Source organism: Pleuronectes platessa, chromosome 20 (assembly GCF_947347685.1).
Source record: "Pleuronectes platessa chromosome 20, fPlePla1.1, whole genome shotgun sequence".
Classification (NCBI taxonomy): domain Eukaryota; kingdom Metazoa; phylum Chordata; class Actinopteri; order Pleuronectiformes; family Pleuronectidae; genus Pleuronectes; species Pleuronectes platessa.
The window spans coordinates 1078984-1099048 of record NC_070645.1 but is presented as its reverse complement, the minus strand read 5'-3'; the positions used below and the strand labels follow the sequence as shown (position 1 = coordinate 1099048).

At 37.8% G+C, this 20065-nt stretch overlaps 1 protein-coding gene across 1 annotated transcript in view; it reads right to left on the bottom strand.

Annotated features, from left to right (window-relative positions):
- Positions 1-20065, bottom strand: part of cubn (cubilin (intrinsic factor-cobalamin receptor)) — a 101103-nt gene that overhangs the window by 77078 nt on the left and 3960 nt on the right. The window contains exons 4-18 of the mRNA XM_053412367.1: positions 19996-20034; positions 19812-19913; positions 18872-18975; positions 18416-18542; positions 17599-17767; positions 15382-15513; positions 14770-14865; positions 8406-8530; positions 7621-7813; positions 6262-6380; positions 5084-5318; positions 3358-3539; positions 2804-2966; positions 1686-1876; positions 564-720 (exon numbers count right to left, since the gene is read on the bottom strand). Coding sequence (XP_053268342.1) covers positions 564-720; positions 1686-1876; positions 2804-2966; positions 3358-3539; positions 5084-5318; positions 6262-6380; positions 7621-7813; positions 8406-8530; positions 14770-14865; positions 15382-15513; positions 17599-17767; positions 18416-18542; positions 18872-18975; positions 19812-19913; positions 19996-20034 — 2134 coding nt within the window. The remainder of the gene's footprint in view (positions 1-563; positions 721-1685; positions 1877-2803; positions 2967-3357; positions 3540-5083; positions 5319-6261; positions 6381-7620; positions 7814-8405; positions 8531-14769; positions 14866-15381; positions 15514-17598; positions 17768-18415; positions 18543-18871; positions 18976-19811; positions 19914-19995; positions 20035-20065) is intronic.

Sequence of the window (20065 nt, the reverse complement as noted above, 5' to 3'; positions counted from 1 at the left end):
CCATGTTTGGTTTTGCGATGGTTTAGTGTGCTGGGTTCACATATTTGCTCTTGCCCCTACATCATCAAAATACAGTTCTTTGCATTTTTCATCTATATCTAACTAAAAATGATATCCAGATTTGAACTTCTCTGTTAATATGTCAGAAATGTTTTGTGGCTACATTGGTGTTTACAACTGATCCTTTTGATGCATTTGATATATTTTCTAATGTCAGCGTAATACAGTGCATGCTTTGGGTGTAGCAACTCATGAGTTTTTGAGTGAGTGAGTGAGTGGCATTGTCAGATGTTATGCCAATTTACAAAAGAAAAGAGCTATGAGGCAAAGTCATTGAAGTACACTCATGGATATGATTAACCTTAAGGGAATTTGGGGTACTCTGATATTAGTTTTTGAATATTATTTCCCATTCATTGTTGAACAAAACATGAGTAACCAAAACATTAATGAAGGCTAAATTTTAGACATAAAGTACAATATATTACAAAAAACATGCATCACAGAGCAAATAACACATAAACATAATGTCCTATCAGGTTTATCAATATGTGAAATCTCACCAACGGTATAGACAGCCCTGAAACCAGCTCGGCTGACCGAACTGTCAGACCTTAAGCGAATCCACAGAAAGTTGGAGGATGAGACCATTGGAGCCGGCAGGGTGCTCCCACAGTACTTCCCTATCAGAGGATCAGTCTCCATCCTGCCATCACGAACCTGGGAAGAAAAGGGACGAAGGAGAAGGATTGTTAGGGGGCAGAATTTATTCAATATCAATGAAACATGGCTGTTGCCTGGCCTGTGCATTTGAGACCAGATATGAGAAAAGGTTGTAGGCTATACAGCTAATGCACTTTGCATTCCATTGTAGCCAGCTAAACTGGTAGATCGTGTCGGATCATTTCATCAGCAGCTAAGTTACCACAGCTTCCATACAACATAATTCAAGGCTACAAGCTGATCTGAGTTGGCTAATTCAGGACAGAAGTTAGATCAAAATGGAAACACTAAATGTGAATAATTTAGATGTGTTTACTGACGTGTTGTTATATCAACAGAGGATTTCATTGTTTGCATTAAAATACCCTACTCAAACCACCGGTATTCTAACCATAGCCATATTATCCTGATAATAACTTCAACCAATCAATCAAATTGTATTTGTATAGCCCATATTCATAAATCCCAATTTGAGGGCTTAACAAGGTGTGACATACTCTGCCCTTAACCCTCAACAAAAGAAAAAAATAACTTTTAACGGGGAAAAAAGAACGTGTAATGGAAAACTATGAGTATTGCATTGGTTATAAAAAACAATTGTAGCGTAATGGAAGGTAGACTAATTGAGTTAAATTAAACATTTAATCTTGGTTTTAACCATGTCTCCTCAATGCATGTAATTTCTGGCTTTTCTTTTACTTTGTCTAAACATGTTTTAAATTCTTAACCATTTCCAACTAAACCTCTCGAATTACATTGTCTAACATTAAACCGACTCTGCTTTAACTTTGGGTTAAAGCGTTTTAAGTAACAATTTAAAGTAAAGTGATGAAAAAAATAACAAATTGGTGAGTGGATTTTGAAAACGGTTGTTTACAGAGGTTTCCCCTGTGATAAACCAAAATAGTTGTCTATCTAAATGTATATTTTTACCTTGATTGTAACTCCAAAACATAGCATACCTCTACATAGTCAAAAGCACATCCACTGTGACTCTCCAGGTTCATGTGAGTGAAGTTGAGAGCCACCCTCTCACCAAGTGGCAACCTTATCAAATAGATACACTGGCGGTTATGGGCATAGTCGTTTGGCCAGTTGGGGGAGATGATGATACCCTCACTGTCGGTGAAGATACCACCACATCCGGGGTCACCTAAAAACACACACCATGATAAGCAGTTCTATTACTTGTGCAGCTCACTACATAAGGCAGGGCATCTATGCTCAGGAAAGCGTCCTGCTACTATAAGTTAAGTATTTAAAGAGGTAAAGGTAAAAGAAAGGGGTAAAGAAAGATAACTTTTTGGAGGTTATTAATGGACACAGACATGGGCTGATTTCTCTTGGTGCGGTCAGGTGAGTCTGACTGTGACTGACAGTCAGTGGTTTTGTGAGTGTGTGTGTGAGAGAGAGAGAGAGAGAGAGAGAGAGAGAGAGAGAGAGAGAGAGAGAGAGAGAGAGAGAGAGAGAGAGAGAGAGAGAGAGAGATCACCTGCAGGGATAAAGGCTTGAAGATGCTTGTTAAAGGAACTGAATAGCACTGAACATGTTTATATGGGTTTGAGTCATTTTAAGATGGTTTGTTTACTGATCGGCCTGCAGGATCCAGATCTGAAACGAGTCAACTATTATTGTTATTGTTGCCATTATCATTATTATTATTGTTATTATTAACTGTTGTTGCTATCATAAATACCACCTCTGAATATTACTATTATTATAACTTTTTTTTATTATTACCAGTTTGACAGAGCTTATATATGATGGTAACGCAACTGTTCTCTCTGCATTTATCCCATTTAAGCACCTGTTCACATTGGTTTATATCGGTGATCTTTTCTCTACTGATTAGTTAGTATAAAAAAAAATATATACTTAAAAGATTACATATTTTCCTTTGTTGAATCCTGCCAAACACAACAAAATGCCTGCTCCTTGAGGGATGTAATGCAGGGAAAGTGAATGCCAAGCTGGCTATATAGCTGACAATGTGCAGACAGTTGAGGGGATAGCCAGCCATTTTACCCTTTTCATGGCTTTTAGAAAAGCATTGTCATATTTAAGATGCACGCTTTCTTACTTGGCGATGTTGTGTATGTGATGTGGAAGCCTCTGTCAGAGACACTGAAGTCGGAGTGGAAGTGGATCCATGCAGCTGGACCTGTTGTCTGCAGGGGTGGAGGTGATGCAGTACTGCAATATTTCCCCAAAACTGGGTCTTCAGGTAGAATACCGTCCCGGATCTATAATGTTTAACCACAATAAGACAGTAAATAATATAGACAATAATAACAGTAAGACAAAATAGAACGTCTGCAAAGAGTTGTAGATGTAGCCTACACTATGCTTTTTGTATGGACTGGGGGCATTTGATTTGATTGAGGATTGGTTAGACCATAGTGCACAAGCCTGACATAATAGAACTAGCAGTCATACAAAACAACAGTGACAGCGTTTCAGTACGCAGTACTAAGCCACCTTCCCATAAATATGGATATTTTGTAAAGTAATTGTTGTATTTGGAGAGGAAATATGGTAAAAACTTGAACTACTGTAATCTATTTTATTCTTGGTGATTTTAATGATTGATTTGATTGAATTAAAAAGATATTGTGGTATGGTAGTCTTTCTCACCTCTAAGAAGTCATAGTTGCAGTCAGGGTGATGTTCCAGACTGAGAGTCCCAAATGCAAAAGTAATTAGCTTATTGGGCTCCACTGTCACCGTCCAATAGCAGTCCCGGCTCGGTGGGTAGTTTCCAGGGTAACCAGGTGAGTTAAGGTTGCCATAGGGAGAAGTTAGTTCACTTCCACACACTAAGATGAGAATGATATTTCAGGGAACAATTATTTCACAATTAATGCTTGAAAAACTTGGCAAGCTTCAACACTATTAGAGTTTTTCAATAGTAAGCTCCTGAGCCATGACTGGCACAGACACATTGCTCTATTCTTCCACAGCCTTAACAGCACAGTTGATTAATCTTGTTGTTCTCTAACTTGATCATGTCTTTGACCACGTAAACTGATCCAAATCTGAGATTCTGTTTCTCTGAAAAAAATGGAATCTGTATCAGGAACAAAATGCTGAAATGTACAACCTTTTAAATCCACCTCAAATCCCCTGAACTAATTTTACTACTTAAGGATAAGGAAAAATTAACAGTAAACAATTTTCACTGCTATGCGGATGATATCAGGTTATACTCATTAATAAAACCAGAACAGAGTAGTCAATTAACTAAAATATTTCAAGGACATAAAAACCTGTATAACCTTTTCACTTGACCCTAGAAACCTCAGAGATGCATTATCAAAAAATGTTGCAACTCTGAATTGAGTTGTCTTGAATCCTTAGTTCTTCTATGATTCTGATTTAAAACTCATTTCTAGGACTGCATTCTTTCACCTACTTAAGATGTCCTCTCACAAAAAGATGCGGAAAAATGTGTCCGCACCTTTGCAATATGCAGACTTTATTAGTGTTATCCTTATTATCAGGATCCACCGGTAAGTCTTTAAAGACTCTCCATCTTGTCCAAAATGCTGCAGCATATTCACTGACAAGAACTGTAAAAGGGATCAAATTTCAACAATATAAGCTTCGCTACACTGGCTTCTTCTTAACTTTCGGATAGAATTTTGAATTATCCTCCTTACATACAAAAATGTAATAACACTAATCGTGGTGGCAGCTGATTGTAGTGGTGGATCGTGATTGTGATTAATGATGGTGGATCATGGTGGCAGCTGATCATTACTGCTACATTCATCTCTATCAGACATTCTCTAGTATGAATATCATACACATGGCTGAAGCTCTCCATTTACATTAGACGCTGACTTTACTCATCAATGTTGTTATTATGTTCATGTGCTCTGCTACTGCTTACATGTTTTTACCATGTTACTCTGGATTTTATTTTGGTAGTTCTTCCTTACTCTTGCTGTGGGTTACAGGCAGAGGATGTAATATTTGTTTAAGCCTTATGAAGCAAATTTGGATTTGCCGTTATGGGCTGTACAAATAATATTTGATTGATTTGATTGAATATGTTTTCAAAATTTTCTAACTTTCTTAAACCATGATTTAGCGTTATCATTATGAGTGAGTGAGTGAAGTCTAAGTGTAGGTGAATGTACCAATTTAAAATGAAATCTACAACACAAAGTAGACAAAACACTGTGTGAATACTTCCTGAAGATGTTTGCATGCATGCATGGGACGTGTAAGTGATATATGAGAAGAAAAAAGTAATTTATAGATTTGATAATTCTTTCATGTCACTATCAGTCCAAAAATCCCATTCAATCTTAAGGATTACTTATTAATCAACCCAAAACAATTGGTACAACCTTACCTGGTTCATGAGACTGCCAAGTAATTGTGAAGCCACCAGCACTGACAGAGTGGTCAGAGCGAAACCAGAAATACAAGGAATTGTGGGAACTGTAAACCTCCTGTGGATTATTTTGGCCACAGTATTTGCCAATTATGTAAGCAGAAGCACTGTCCCCATCATGAATCTGAAGGAAGTCAAAGATGCAGTTGGCACTACTCTCCAGATGAAAGAAAGGAAAGGTAATGCGCAGAATCTAATAAAAAGAGAGTACACAGAATAAGCATCTCTGTCATACTTGGAAAATTATCACATGCCAGGAAATATTATTTCTTTGTTGTTTTGGTATTAGAGCAGACATTTTCAGCAAATGATATCACAAGTGCCTATTCACTACCTGTCTAGGGGCCTTATTTATAACCATTGCGTTAGGACAAAATGGGGTTTGAAAAAAGCATACTTTCACAAACAAACTTGACAGGAAGTGTGCAAACTGTGACCCATGTGTAATAAGTAGTGCAGATATGAGGTGGTGACCTAAGATACACTTTATCATATAAAGTTGCTGCAGAGTTCACGTGTGTTTGTTTAGCCTACAGCACATCAACTCCAGCATCAACCCTAATGTCCTAAAGCTATCTTGATTTCTTGTCGGCATGTTGTATGTGTATGCCACCGGTTTTTCATCCTGAGAAGTTTGTTTTCTATTTGTTTTTTTCAGTTGTTGCTCTCTCTCTTTCTATCAAATAGTGTGGCCCTTTTTTCGGCTTGTGTGCGCAACATCACTTTTAGTATGAATCCTACGCACTGTTTTATAAATGCGACCGCAGAGATGTTAAAGAACCAATTAAAAGGCCAGTATAATCTGATGATCAGAAAAAGGTGTCCAATGGGTTGGTAATCTTGCTCCCTACTAGATGAGATACCTCCAGTTATTGACAAAGGTAATGTGATCTCAGCAATGCTCACAATATCATGAGCTTGTCTTCTAGACCATAATTTATGGCCCTATGATTGAAGAGAGATACAAAGTGAGACTGAAGGAAGACTCATTTGTATCATTAAGAGAACTGCTGCTGGTGAGTATTTTTTTATCTGAGGAGCTCAAAAAAGCCAAGTGTAAACTACCTGTTGAGAGACAACATTAACAAATGAAAGGCAAAGGCAATTTCTGCCTAGTAAGAAAGAAAACAACGGACCTGATCTGGGTCAGTGCGGATCACCCAGGCACAACTGACTTGGTGATCGTATTCATCATGACCTGGAGTGTTGGGATAACTGAAGGAGCCTGCAGGGCCAGTCAGGTATCCTCCACACTCTGGAACACACAGAACAAGTTAGGAGAAGTAAGAGCTGTTACACGGGTGCACAAAGAATAAATTCACAATTACAAACACACCATTTTCATAATAAAAATCACTTGTGTTCACGATATAAATTGTACATCAGAATGTTGTGTCTCATATTATGTATCATATATCTCTGACTATAGTTGTGTAGTATAAAAACACTTAAAATGAACCAGAAATCCTGCACACTCCTGCTTTTACTCACTAAGGGGTATCTATAATGAAGTAATTTTATAGAATAAATGAATAAATTATGAGAGTATAAGACACTGATTGTCATTGGTTAGGGTTAGGGTTAGTTACAATCTGCCTGCCACTTTCATCTGTGTTCTACTGTGTATATGTGTGCTAATTATAGAGGCACTGCATGAATGTGTGAATGGGTGAAAGCGTTCCCTATCTCTAGTCTGTACTGGAGTTGTTTTTGCATCTTGAGTTTTTCTAATGGTCCATATGTGGCTGTTTCTCTGTCTCTGCTCTGCCATGCTCAGCTTCTTTACCTTTTTCGATCCTCATCTCATCGCCTGCCCTGCTCTCTCCCTTATCCTCCGTTACTCCAGTGAAATTCAGAGACTCTTTACATGTTCTTCTCCTCCTCCACGTAAAACTGCCTTTGAGTCAGTCTTCTGAAATTTTTGGAACCTAAAGTGATTATTTATGGCACTGGCAGTGTGTGGGTCTTCAGGTTCATCAGAATGGACCAAAGGAAGCTGATGGCATGTTCTTGTAGGCACAGAGCTTGTGTGGCATTTGTCTAGGTGCATATGCGTGTGGGCCTTTTTATATAAAGCAAATATTATAATTTTGTAAAGCATTTTATCCCATAGAAGGATACGATTATCATGTTAATATGAAACAGTTTCACATTAACAGCTAAATATTTCGAAAATCCACATTGGCCCCTGAATTATTCTACAATGAATATAAGCATTGAAGTAGAATAACTGAATACAGCTCATATTCTATCATGACATGAGTGATAAAATATTTAAGAATGATGTCCCCAGTCCCTAATCCGAGTCCCCAAATCTGTTCACCAGCCCCTCTAGTCACTTCACTTCTTTCTCCCTTTGTATTTATTTAACCTTGCTTTTCCCCCACCTATTTTCCACCCATCCCTCCCAACTTCTTCCCTCCACCTCTTCAACCCCCAACCGGTATTTCATTTTCCCGGCCCCTGCATACAGGATCTTTTTGTCCTGCCAATACCTTGCTGTGAGGTCTGGCAGTTTGGGCCAGTCCATTGGGCAGTGCAAGTGCATGTGAATCCATTTGTGCCATCAGTGCAGGTTCCTCCGTTTTGACAGGGATTGCTTGAGCATTCATTGATGTTCTGGTCACAGTTAGCTCCTTGCCAGCCTGAGTTGCAATTGCAGATGTAGCCAGGAGCCGAGGTGGTGGCCTATGACAACAACAGTAAACTAGTCAGACCTTCTTGAATTTAAGGGGTCTGATTCAGCATTTTCAAATTTGGAGAGCATCTTTTACACAAAATTAAACCAAGTCTGTTTGTGTCAATTCTTTTCCTGTTCAGTTGATTAACAACTGTGTATTACAACCATAACTGTGTATGAGTGTAATAGACAATGTTTTTACTCTTCTTGGTCTTATCAAGTTAAGCCTCAGTTCTGTTCGCTTCTGTTCTTTATGCTAATTTACTGGATAGTCTGTCTCACAAATTCTTAAATAACAAATTGACATGTTTTATTCATGGCTTGTACAAGGCTACGCTTTATCCAAGAAGAGAAAAAGCTGCTCAAAATCTGCCTGGTAGCAGGACAATGTTTGTGGGAATCAAAACAAAATTGTGAAAGTCACCCAGTGCAGTTGCTCATTGACAATTGAAAAAATAAGGTATCTTCTATATTCCTGGATAAACACAACATAGGCTAAATTAATTGTTGCCTTATCCATTAAAATGATAATTGTAGATAAAGACATTATGGCCCATAACAAACCCGACTGAACACACATAAATAGACTCCAACACTCACCACACACTGTCCATTGACACAAGGGTTGTTGGTCTGACATATGTTGCTGGTCTGGGTGCAACCTGTTGGTCCATAACCATTGCCTGTGTAACCCGAAGGACAGTTACATATCGGGAAGCTTGAACCTGGTGGATGTGGGAGGGTTGGGTAAAAAGAAGAATACATGGTCACTGAAACAATCATTCTTAAATCTCACTTTTGAAAAAAAAAAAAAAAAACAGAAACAAAAACTACTGAAACTACTATCTGACATCAGGGTTAAATGAAATCTCCTTGAACAAAGTAGAGCTAATGAATTTGTGCAATACTGATCAATCCTGAAGAGACAAGGTACTTTACACACAATATTATTGGGTTGGTAGACATTTATTAATATATAAACACACACATGGATTGATGCTGTTGACTGCGCAGATATCCGTCCGCTGCATTGTGCATGTGTGAAAGGCAAACTACTGATATATCTGAAGCCAATTTTCCAGATTTTACCTGAAGGTCATGTCTTCAGAGTACTAGAAGGACACTTGGCTTTCGAAAAAGGCTACTTCTGCTAAGGCCGCACAGTACTATATGAAAAAACACTTAATTCAATTGATCCGAATCTTTATTTGGATCTGCAACAAATTGCACTCGTTCATAGATCTCAGTCCCATAAAGCTACGAGATTTTTCATAAATATCCATTAATTATTTTTCTGAGAAATCACCGAAAATGTTGATGAACACCCTAAAGACCATGAAAAATACCTCCGGATCCAGGTCAAAATTTTCTTCCTCCATCTCTACCGCATCCTTCCACCAAGTTTCATTGTAATCTGTTCAGCACTTTTGTGTAATAGCTATTGCTTGAAGCATAGTTTTGTTTTCACCAAAGACTGTATATATAAATGGACGGTGACGTCAGCAATTGGTTTCTAGGAGGCGTTCTCCCGGCGCCATCTTGCTGGTGCTGACTCCTCCTAGTTCCTCGCTAACTTTATCTGTCATCAAAAGCATATGCTTTCATGCCTCAAGTGGTTTTTAATATGTAATTGTTATAAAAGTTACCATTTATTTAACATGTCTACAGAGTCGTGTGTTTGGTTGTGATTTTATTTTTATTTTAATAAGTTAATATCATTAGGCTACATGTGTAAGTTGCATATGATAGAAACCATGTTTCACAAATATTCTGATACAGGCTGTCATATCCACCATTACTATTGCCATCTCGTTTATTTAGGCTGTTATGGAATTTTAGTAGCCTGACGTTGTCATACTCACAATTCTAGTCAGAATGTGAGTCTGATACCGCTCCATTGGGCTGTGATTATGGGGCGTGTTTCAACCGAACCAGGAAATAAAATTCTTCTTCGCTCAATTGGGTAGACCTACAACCAATCAGAGCAACGTAGTATGTGACGTATGTAAAGCGACGCATAGTTGCTGTCAACAGAACTCAACTGCACGCACGCTGTAAGAAGTAGAAGAAGAAATGTAAAAACGATTTATGCCGGGGTTGTAGAAATAATTTAAGGATACACGGAGACCTTACCAGTAAGATCAGCATTTTTAAGAGAAACAGTTAATGTAACAGCCCCCCCCGAACATGACGAAGAGTTTCTCTACTGATGGCACACGGCTCTTTATTGTTCACTTCATCGTAGCCGTAAATGCACCGTAAAACTGGAATGACATTAAGTATACAATATTTTAATCCATAAAACCAAACACAAACGTTAAAATACAATAAACAAACAAATCACCACGAGACAAGTCTGATGCGTTAACATGAAAGTGACTCCCGTTCCGCGCTACCTGCAGCACTCACTCGCTCAGAGACACAGTGAGATCAGAACTCGTTCACGTGAAGCAGCAGCTCAGTGACTGACTGCTTCTTAACTATGGAAACAGTGAAAACACAGAGTTTCACTGGTCTCAGCTGCTCAGAGATCAGCGCAGCAGCTTCTTGATCAGAGCAGAAGCTGCAGTTGGTTTGTACCGAGCTTCAGTTTGTGTGTCCGCCTCCAGCCTGACCTGCTCTCACTTTTTGTTTTCACATTTAAAACTAAATATATATTTTAAGCTATTAGGCTGCAGCTATATGTTTTTATTTATTCTAAAATAGGGTACTTCTTGTTTCATACATTTCCCACAAATATTCGGAGGACTCAAATAGCCCTACAAAGTTCTGTGTTTAATTTATTTCAAAGTAGGCCTACACTTGCCTGTGTATTTTTCTTTCTTCATAAGTGTTCGGTGTTTTCCTTTGTTGTAACAGGTACAAATAGCATCAAATGTCAAGAGTTTTCTTTATTGTCTTTATATAATTTCGTAAATGCAACAAACTATAGTTTAGTATAGTATAACTTTATATTAAACTTTATTAGCTTTGTTATCAAACGTGTTTTGCGGCTCCAGACAAATTTTATTTGGGGGAAGAGGGGGCAAAATTACTCTTTTGAAAGTAAAGGTTGCCGACCCCTGCTATAGACTTATGCAGGTAGGGATATCTAATGGACAACTTTAGTACTGCAAGCTAGACTATTATGCAGTTTTAGTCACAAACACAGGGTCCCTGGGCCTGAGAAGAGAAGAAAAGGAGTTTAATGTGGCTACTAAATGTGACTAAAACTAGACTAAAATGAAATTCGTTTTCGTCGACTAAAACTAGACTAAAATATAATTTCTTTTCGTCGACTAAAACTAGACTAAAACTAAGAAGGATAAAAATGATTAAATGTGACTAAAACTAATATGCATTTTCATCAAAAGACTAAGACTAAGATTAAATCAAAAATAGCTGCCAAAATTAACACTCCGCTCCTTAAACTGCAGGTATTTATGCGAGGGGAGTGGCTACGTGTAAAACAAAATAAGCCCAACACAAAATAACAGAATAAAACAGTATGCATAAAGTGTCAGGTGTAGCAGTCAGTTAGAGTAAAGGTGAATGCATGTACGAAACAAGTTCTCCGTTTATGATTACAGCTCCACAACACATCAAACAAATCGTATCGCATTTGTCGGTCCTGTAAGAACTTAATAACACGGTTGGAACGCGACATTCCCGTGTCCCAACTTCTTCGCGACCATCGGGGCCAGCTGATAGATTAAACTTTTTCCGAATCCTGTAGGAAGGACAGCAAAAACATCTTTTCGATCTACAAATGCCTTGATCGCGTTTCTCTGTTCCTCTTTCAAAATGAATGCGCTGTCGATGTCTCCTAAAACAGACTCAATGGCAGAATCTACACATCTCAGCTCTCCAGCGGCAGGCATGTTTGTGGAAAACAAAGTCAACCCAAGCGCTCTTTGATGATGTAGTTGATTATGTTACCGTTGATCATCTGTCAATCATCGTTTAAAGCCCGCCCTGACAATCTGATTGGTCCGGTCGATTTCAAACCGGGCATAATTTCTCCCCAACGGAGCGACTCCAGACCGAACTTCCCGACCTCAAATGTTGTGGGCGGGGCTAAGTTCGTCTGGCATCCAGGCTAGAATTTTTGAGTGAATTAGACAGTTTAGATATATATATATATATATATATATATATATATATATATATATATATATATATAATATTACAGATGAGGTAGAAAGACATTTTATCTAATTGTAAAATGTTTTATTTCTTTCAGTACTTTTATCCAAAGCGACTTAAAATATGTGCATTTAACCATGAGGGTACAAACCCAGAGCGCAGTACATCGGTTCTGTCCGAAATCTGTGGAGCTTCATACACAACACAAAACATTATTTAATAGTGAGTTTCTTCTTTTCATTAGATGAAGCACTGCAGCACCTGATGTCCTCAGCAGCAACATGGTGGAGATCGGCAGCTTCAGGCTGATCAACATGAGGACAACTGCGCCAGCTTCATGTTTTCCTCCCTTAACTAAAGATGGCCTGCAACTGTTTAGAACTGGCTCTATGCTAAGTGTCATGGATAATAGAGTTAATTTCTATGTTCATTATGGTTGGTTAAAAAAATTTAAACTTATTAGAACAATGTTTATCTTTTGCTTTCTGATTTGATACACTTTAGATAAGAACCCAGGGTTTTATTTTTCTTCTTTGCCATAAGAGACAGAACATGGTCATCACAACTGTGGCCTTCAGGCTCGTTCGTCCCTAATAAAATGATAGGAAACATAAAAGTATGCCATTATTGTAGAGGAAGTGTTACTTATGAACAAAGTGTGTATCCTTATTTTCTGTGGATATTCAACTATGTATTTGAATATGCTTTTGGATCAAACTGTGCACTACCAAGACAATTAATGTACAGTATGGAGTTCTATCACATTAAAAGTATTGCATATATTATTTAATCCATCATGTATTATGTGCAATACTTTGCTTTGATTGTTTGTAAGTAATGAAAACAGTTCTGTACCTGGAGTCAGTGTTGAAGTGATGACTCAGGGTTCAGTCTGGTTGGATTCCAGTTGTGTCTCATTTTGGGCATCCTAGAGGAACATTCAACACAAATACACAGATATGTAAAGTCATACATGTGCCAGGTTGGTAAAAATAAAAGTATTACTTCAAAGTTCATTAGATTATAATCGTTTAGCTTAGGAAATATGTGGTGGACATCAGCCTCAGGTTCTCTATGAGTCCGTCTATTCTAGTAAAGTTACACTTTCTATAATTGATTTATATTTAACACAATAATTCAGTGAAGTCTGCCTGAGATTAACAATGTAAACGCTGAAGGTAGCCGACAAGTTTAGTTTTCAGTGTAACACGTTACAACACATCAACACCATTACTATGAATAAAGAGCGTTTGGAGAAGTAATGCTACTTTAAACAGCTGCTCTTAAAAGGCAGCTGTGACTTTAAATACTCAGGTTTCTGTTGACCAAAGTAAATCTGTTTCTGCAGAATAAAAATCTGTGTAACGTAGTCAAGTCAAATGGGTAAGCGAGTGAAACAACTTTACATAACATCAGATATTTTACGTGCTGGAGCTTATTCTCCGACACACACAGTCGCCTGTCTCGGTTTAAAAGATTCATCATCAAACTCTAACGCTTCTCTCTGCTAGGCGACCGGCTCATGTCGGTGTGTGTCGGTAATAACTACCATTCGCATCGCCATTACTGATGGTATCTCGCCACCGGGCTAGCGGAGCCAAGCTAACAATCACTTCTAACACATCTAAATAAAATACTAAACTGTACTTACCACAGAAACGGGAGCGCAGACGTCTTTAACTTGTCCGTGTGAGTGGAAGCCTTTCCACGGTCTCAGATGGTGTTAACTGACCGGAGTTTGGCCTGTTAGTTCGGGTAGAGCCGAGCAGGCAGCAGGCTAGGAGCGGCAGTCGGCGCGCTGCCTTTGACGTCTAGTGAATTTCAAACCTTTCTATCGCTTAAACGAGGGAGTTGATAAAAAACTAACCCCCTCAGAGTTGTCATGAAGGAAGAACCTCGCGATTGAGACTAAAACTAATTTTTGTACCATGCTGTAAACAGATTTAATTCTGCTCTAAAGTCCGCCTTTTTAACATGGGAGTCAATGGGACTTTCTGTTTCTTGGAGCCGGCCCTCTGTGGCCACCCAGTGAACTGCAGCTTTTTACACTTCCGTATCGGCCTCATCGCTCAGCCCAGGATGTTGCCCCTTGGTTTTCACCCCTCTATTTCACTGATTCTTGAGACATGGGACTAAAAACATGTTTGGTCTAACATGGCTAGGTCACATCTGTCACTGGAGGAATGTAGAAGAAGAAAAAGAGAGTGTCAAAAAATTGGAGATCGAAAATCAGTGCACAGCCAGAATTAAAAGAGACATTTCTAAGACAGGATAGACAGAGATGGAGGCAAAGAGTTAGTAGAGAAAAATAAAGCAAATAAAGGATTTGACTGAAAGAGAACAGAGGAAAAGCATAAAGAATTGGAAGCATTGCCAACCGGCTGCTGAACAAAATTACCAATTTGGTCTGACATACAAGATTCTGCGGCCAAAGGAATCCTTAATCAAAATGAAATGCATACTTAATTGTCAATCAAATGTTTGGTCTAGCATAATGGGAATGAACATTAATTTGGGTTTTGGTGTCTGATAGTTATTGTACTTATTATCATATTATTATCATTTAAGTCATACTAATTTAAATTGCGTAACATTTTATATAATATTAGTTTAGGAGTTTGCAGCAGAATAAGTAGAAAGAGGTTATGGAAAATAATTCTATCAAAAATACATTACGGAACTAGGGCAGAATTTTTTTTTATACATATATATATATATATATATATATATATATATACTTTACACCATGGGAGACAGAAAGGCAGGTTTGCCACAAAAAAAATCTCAAATAATATTTTCAATATTCCTCTTGATGGTGGACATACAATCTTTGTTTTACCTGGGTTGGAGGAGCATGTAGCTAATGGGTAACATCCGCCATTGTTGGTGGCACAGATACTGGTCTGGGTGCATGTTCTCCCATCCCCCTCGTAACCTGCATTTGAAGGTGATCATCAGAAATTATACAATAAACTGCATATCACATAAGGTCAATTAATTCTCGTAACACTCTCTGAAAACTTCACTTGTTGTATTGTGTTAAAATATCCATCATCTGCATACAGAGGACTTTGTGACCAAAAGACACAATCATGAACTTGGTGAAATTAGAGACCAGCAGTTTTTTAACATTAACCATGGTTCATGGCAGTGAATCCTCTCTCACCCTTGGCTGATTGTGGAGATGGTTGTTGGCACTTCGACACAATTTCCGATTTTAGCGATTTACTTAGATTTTATGTATTTTATATTGTCTAGTCAAGTAATGTAATTGCATTAATCACTATGGGGTGGGGTGCGTTAAGTTTCCTTCGCCCTGTGAACCCAAGCTGATTTAATATGTAAACTTCTATGCATGTACATGATGGATATCAAGGTATTACTGAACTCGGTTTTCCAGAGTTCATAGAATTGTATTGGCATTCATTGTTTTGTTTTCTGCCCCTCATACCTTGAGGACAGGAACCACAGTGGAAGGATCCCATGGTGTTCAGGCATTGAACCATCGGAGTGGTGGAGCAGCCGGCATTATTGGTCAAACATTCATCCACATCCAGACAGCTGTAACCATTGCCTTGCCAGCCTGAGAAAAAGTAATAGTAAAGATTAAAAAAAAACTTGTTCAGGCTACACATGAGAGCATAAATCATATTTTAATCTGGCACATTTCTTATGTGTGACTATTGCTGCTTAATTGTCGTGACAACTTTGTGCTGGACAGAAAGTCGCTACCTGGAATGGGCACTTTGCTAATTTGTAAACACATCCAGGGCAATTTGCAATAATAACACACTGTTGATTAACTGCTTCATGGACAGACCAAAGAAAGTTTATGAATGAAAGGATAATAATGATGGTAATAAGATGAGAAGTGAGGAGGAAAGACATCTCTCAATGAAAATCTAAAAAATATTTAAGGTTAAATGATGGTGAGAGAAGAGAGGTAGGGTGTAATTTTTTTAATACATTATATTCAGAAACATATGTAATGGTTTTGGCTGAGAAACGTTTAGCTGACTAAAATACAAAATACATTCATTAGAAATTGATTTTGCTAAGAAGGAAACCTGTTATTTGGCTACAAGAAAGGTGAGGCAATCACATAACGTCATGGTGTTGATATCACAGAAGGGGGCGGGGGAATGTCAATCAGAGGCCTTCCCCTTGGAATTGCACGACAAGGTCAATGACGTAGTATTTGGATCAATATTCATGTTAAGGATATAAATCTGTCATAAAGTGGACAATGCGTCTAATCGTATTAAATTATGTTTGTTATGTATACAAGCAAAGAAAAATGCATGAGTTGTTTAAAATGTTATAATAAACCAATATTTAGTTTATTAGATTAAAATTTTTTATTTACATTTATAGTTGTCCCACTTCATCAAACATGATTCAAAATGTGGGACAGCATGCTTTGAGCAATCTTTGACAGTTATTTAACTTCTCTTAATAGGGGAGTTCTGCATTTAGGGACTTCCTGAAACAAATAGATAAACTAAAGAGATGTAATATATTATATTCAGTCAACGGTAAAAACAGTCTGTCCCTGCCTGTTTAAACAGATTTGGTTCGCAAACTAACACACAATAAGTTAGCTGATCCAAAAAGCACACTCTGTCCTGTGGTCTGCAGACTCTGGTTTCACTAAATATGTGGAGAAGACAATGGGCTGATCGATGATGATCGTCTCTCACCTGCAAGGACTGTTTGTTTCCAGAGTGGTCCCAATACGATAATGAATTATCGAATTAATAATTTGTTATTGTAGTTGGCTATGGTTGGTTATGTGACACACCTTTAATAGAATGTTTTTAAATAAATATCATAGTTTCTTTATTTAGACTGGGGTTCTTTATGAAAAAAAATTAAACTGTTCATATGAATTGATTACATTTTATGAAAAATATACATTTTGTTATTCAGCTCTCTGTCCTTCTTCCATACTGCTTTTTTGTAAATTGGTAATATTGAGCTTGGTATGCATAAAGCAAGGTGATTACGTTTTTTTAAAGCATAATACAGCTGTCCCTGATTACAAAGTAACCTGTCCAAGGTTATCAAAGTCTAAATGGACTGAAGAAAAGACAGTTACAGGCTGGTCAAGTGCAATGTAAGGATGTTAGTGTCCAACCAGCAGTTTTCACTAACTTCTGATTATATATCTGGGACCACTATGAACCTAAAAACTGAATATCCCAAACAAAAAAGTAATGTGATGTTTCAGAAAATTATTTTTGCAACATGATAAGGTCAACAAAAGGTGTGCCTATTTGTAAATCCATAAATATTTTCACAATGGCTACTTTCTGATTATTTTTGCCCAGTCAGTTGATCTTCAAAACATGTTGCCCAATTATTTTAAACTCTCTTACATTTCCTGTGCAACTGATATTTTTCAATTGTAGAGACAAAGGCTTAGTCAAAGATGGAAATATATTTAGCTTTCAAATCAATGTTAATATTAAATATGTCTAATAGTGACCGCACACCTAATTAGTAGGTGTAGTCCTTAATTGCTCCTGCTCTATCCAGATTTTCCAAATTTCCCCAAACTGTCTTAAGACATTAGCTTAATCACAATTAATAGTTAACCAACCCCTGCAGTTCACACAGTGGCCTGTTTAAATTAGAGAACAGAATGAGTGGTGTTATTGCATATTACCAGCAGGACAGGATCCGCAGTAGAAGGAGCCTTGAGTGTTGTAGCAGGTAACTGCTGGGTTGGTGGAGCAAGGCTTGATGGGTAGGTTACACTCATTAACATCAGCTACACAGGCTGGGTTCCCAGTTGGAGCTTCCCAGCCACTTTCACAGATGCACTGGTATCTAGGCTGTTTATTTAGAATAAAACAGTCACAGTGAGAAAACTCAATCTAAATCAATCTATCTACAGTAAAATCATGACAATATGAGAACTAATGTCCAAATGTCTAAAGATAAGTTTTTTGCTATGAATGTTTTTCCAATGATATGTGAGAGTTTTTGCAGACTGATATTGCCCAATCGGCATCATAATCTAAGAAGGTGTGTCAAAAGATATGTTCATTTTAAAACACTTGTTTTCTGTAAAACACTACTAGACTAAAATTATTTAATTACAGGAATACTGTTCAGTCTGCTTGTTAGTACTCATAACCATGGACGATGGAGAACTCAATATCAGGTCTCCATCGTCCACGGCAAAAAAAAACAGCTCCATTCCGATCCTATAAACAATGAACAGTATATCTTCTCTGTGGACATCTGCTCATAATAAATCTGGCAGTTATATATCTTATACCCTTACAGACCAGCATTCATTAACCATTGTAATAGCATCCATTATTCTGAGTCAGCAAGTCTACTGAGTTTTATTTGTTTCATATTTTTGCAGTGGAAATTATTGTAGCGAGATAACACAAACTCTGTTCAACCCGTACAGTGGTTTCTTTTATAGTTGTTTTTAAATGTTAAGGTTAACTTGTACAATGTCTAGTTACCTGTCCAGCGATAATCCGGTCTGCATCAATACATATGCCGCGCTCACATAAGTCCTGGCCTGCATTTCTGCAATCATCATAACGCACAGAGCAGAGAACCCCGGACCACTCTGGAGAACAGTTACAACTGCAAAGACACAGAAATATTAATCCATTTCAATAATTGTTGATTTAGCCAGCAGTAATTTATTAAAAGTTGTAAGAGTGTAAGATTTAGGTGAAAGGGATCTATTGGCAGTATTTGAATGTAAAATCATCCTAGTGATGTTTGTGTGTTTGTGGACCCGGAAGCGACGCAAAGCACCACAAAATTGTATCCACTCACCGCAAATAGAACAGGCTAGAAGAAAATTGATTTGAAACGATAGAAATTATCCCATACTTTGGATTTTCCTGCCGCTACATACAATACATTTTTAAATGAAATTAGAATATAATGAAAAGCTTAATACATACGTAAAAGATCCAGGGGTGTTGACACATGTTGCTCCATTCTGACAACCCTGAAATGTCCCTGAATGTATCTGACATTCATTCAGATCTGTTGCACAGTTAGGACCCTGATACACATACACACAAAGTGAAGGGGAGAGAGAGAGAGAGAGAGAGAGAGAGAGAGAGAGAGAGAGAGAGAGAGAGAGAGAAACACAGACAGTGGGTTAAGCATGATTGAAATGAACAAAAAGTAGTTATATCTATATATTGCACATATTTTCTTGTACATGCTCGATACAAAACCAGAAAAAAAACAAGCAGCTAAATGTTCTTAAGCTGTATTCATTTCAATTTGACTGAACTTGGACTAAATTGGAAAAAAAAGTTTCCTGATGATACAGTGGAAAGGGCCACGTACGGTGCCTTGTATCTTAGGGCCAAAAGTTAGATTTTATATGATTACCCTGGAATACAGTTAAAAAATATGTTACAAGTCTTTATCATATATTGTTTTGGTTTAATGGAGAGCAGAGCAGCACTGCTAATAATTATGGATTCATGATCACTCTGTTCTCACAGTTTCACCGAATCTGTTGACCTTTTATATTTAAAATGGGTTATTTAAGCCTCAGCCTGCCCTGTAAAATTCGAAGAGTAAAACTATCATTTTAAAGGTAAAAATAATTACAGGTTCAATTTATACTCATATCCGTGCTCTAGGTTGAAGGTACTCTGTTTCTAGATCATCATCTGCAGGGACTAAATCTTCCTCTAATCATAGGCTGGATGCCTCACCACAGTTTTGATCCAGGGTGTTTGGCCAAGCAGAAGACTCCCTCTGTACACCTCAGAAAGATTCCATAATTGTGTGTGTAGTTATAATTGATGTGTGATTGATGGAATGAAGTGAGCCAATTTTAATAACCAGCCCCATAATGTAACAAAACAGGATGGAACTCACTGCCCAGTTTTCAGGACACAAGCAGTGGTATGAGTTGAAAAGATTCAAACATGACCCTCCATTTTGACAGGGATTACTGTTGCAAGACACCCTCTGCACTGCCTGGGTGAGAAAAGAGGAGAGAAACATGAAACATATGTGGTACAGTTCAAGCCATTACCACAAAGAGTTCAAAATGTCTCACCGATTCAAGTGCAGTTACTTTGTTCTCAAGTGTGGACACCTGGAAAGCATGGAAAGAAGCACTGAAAATG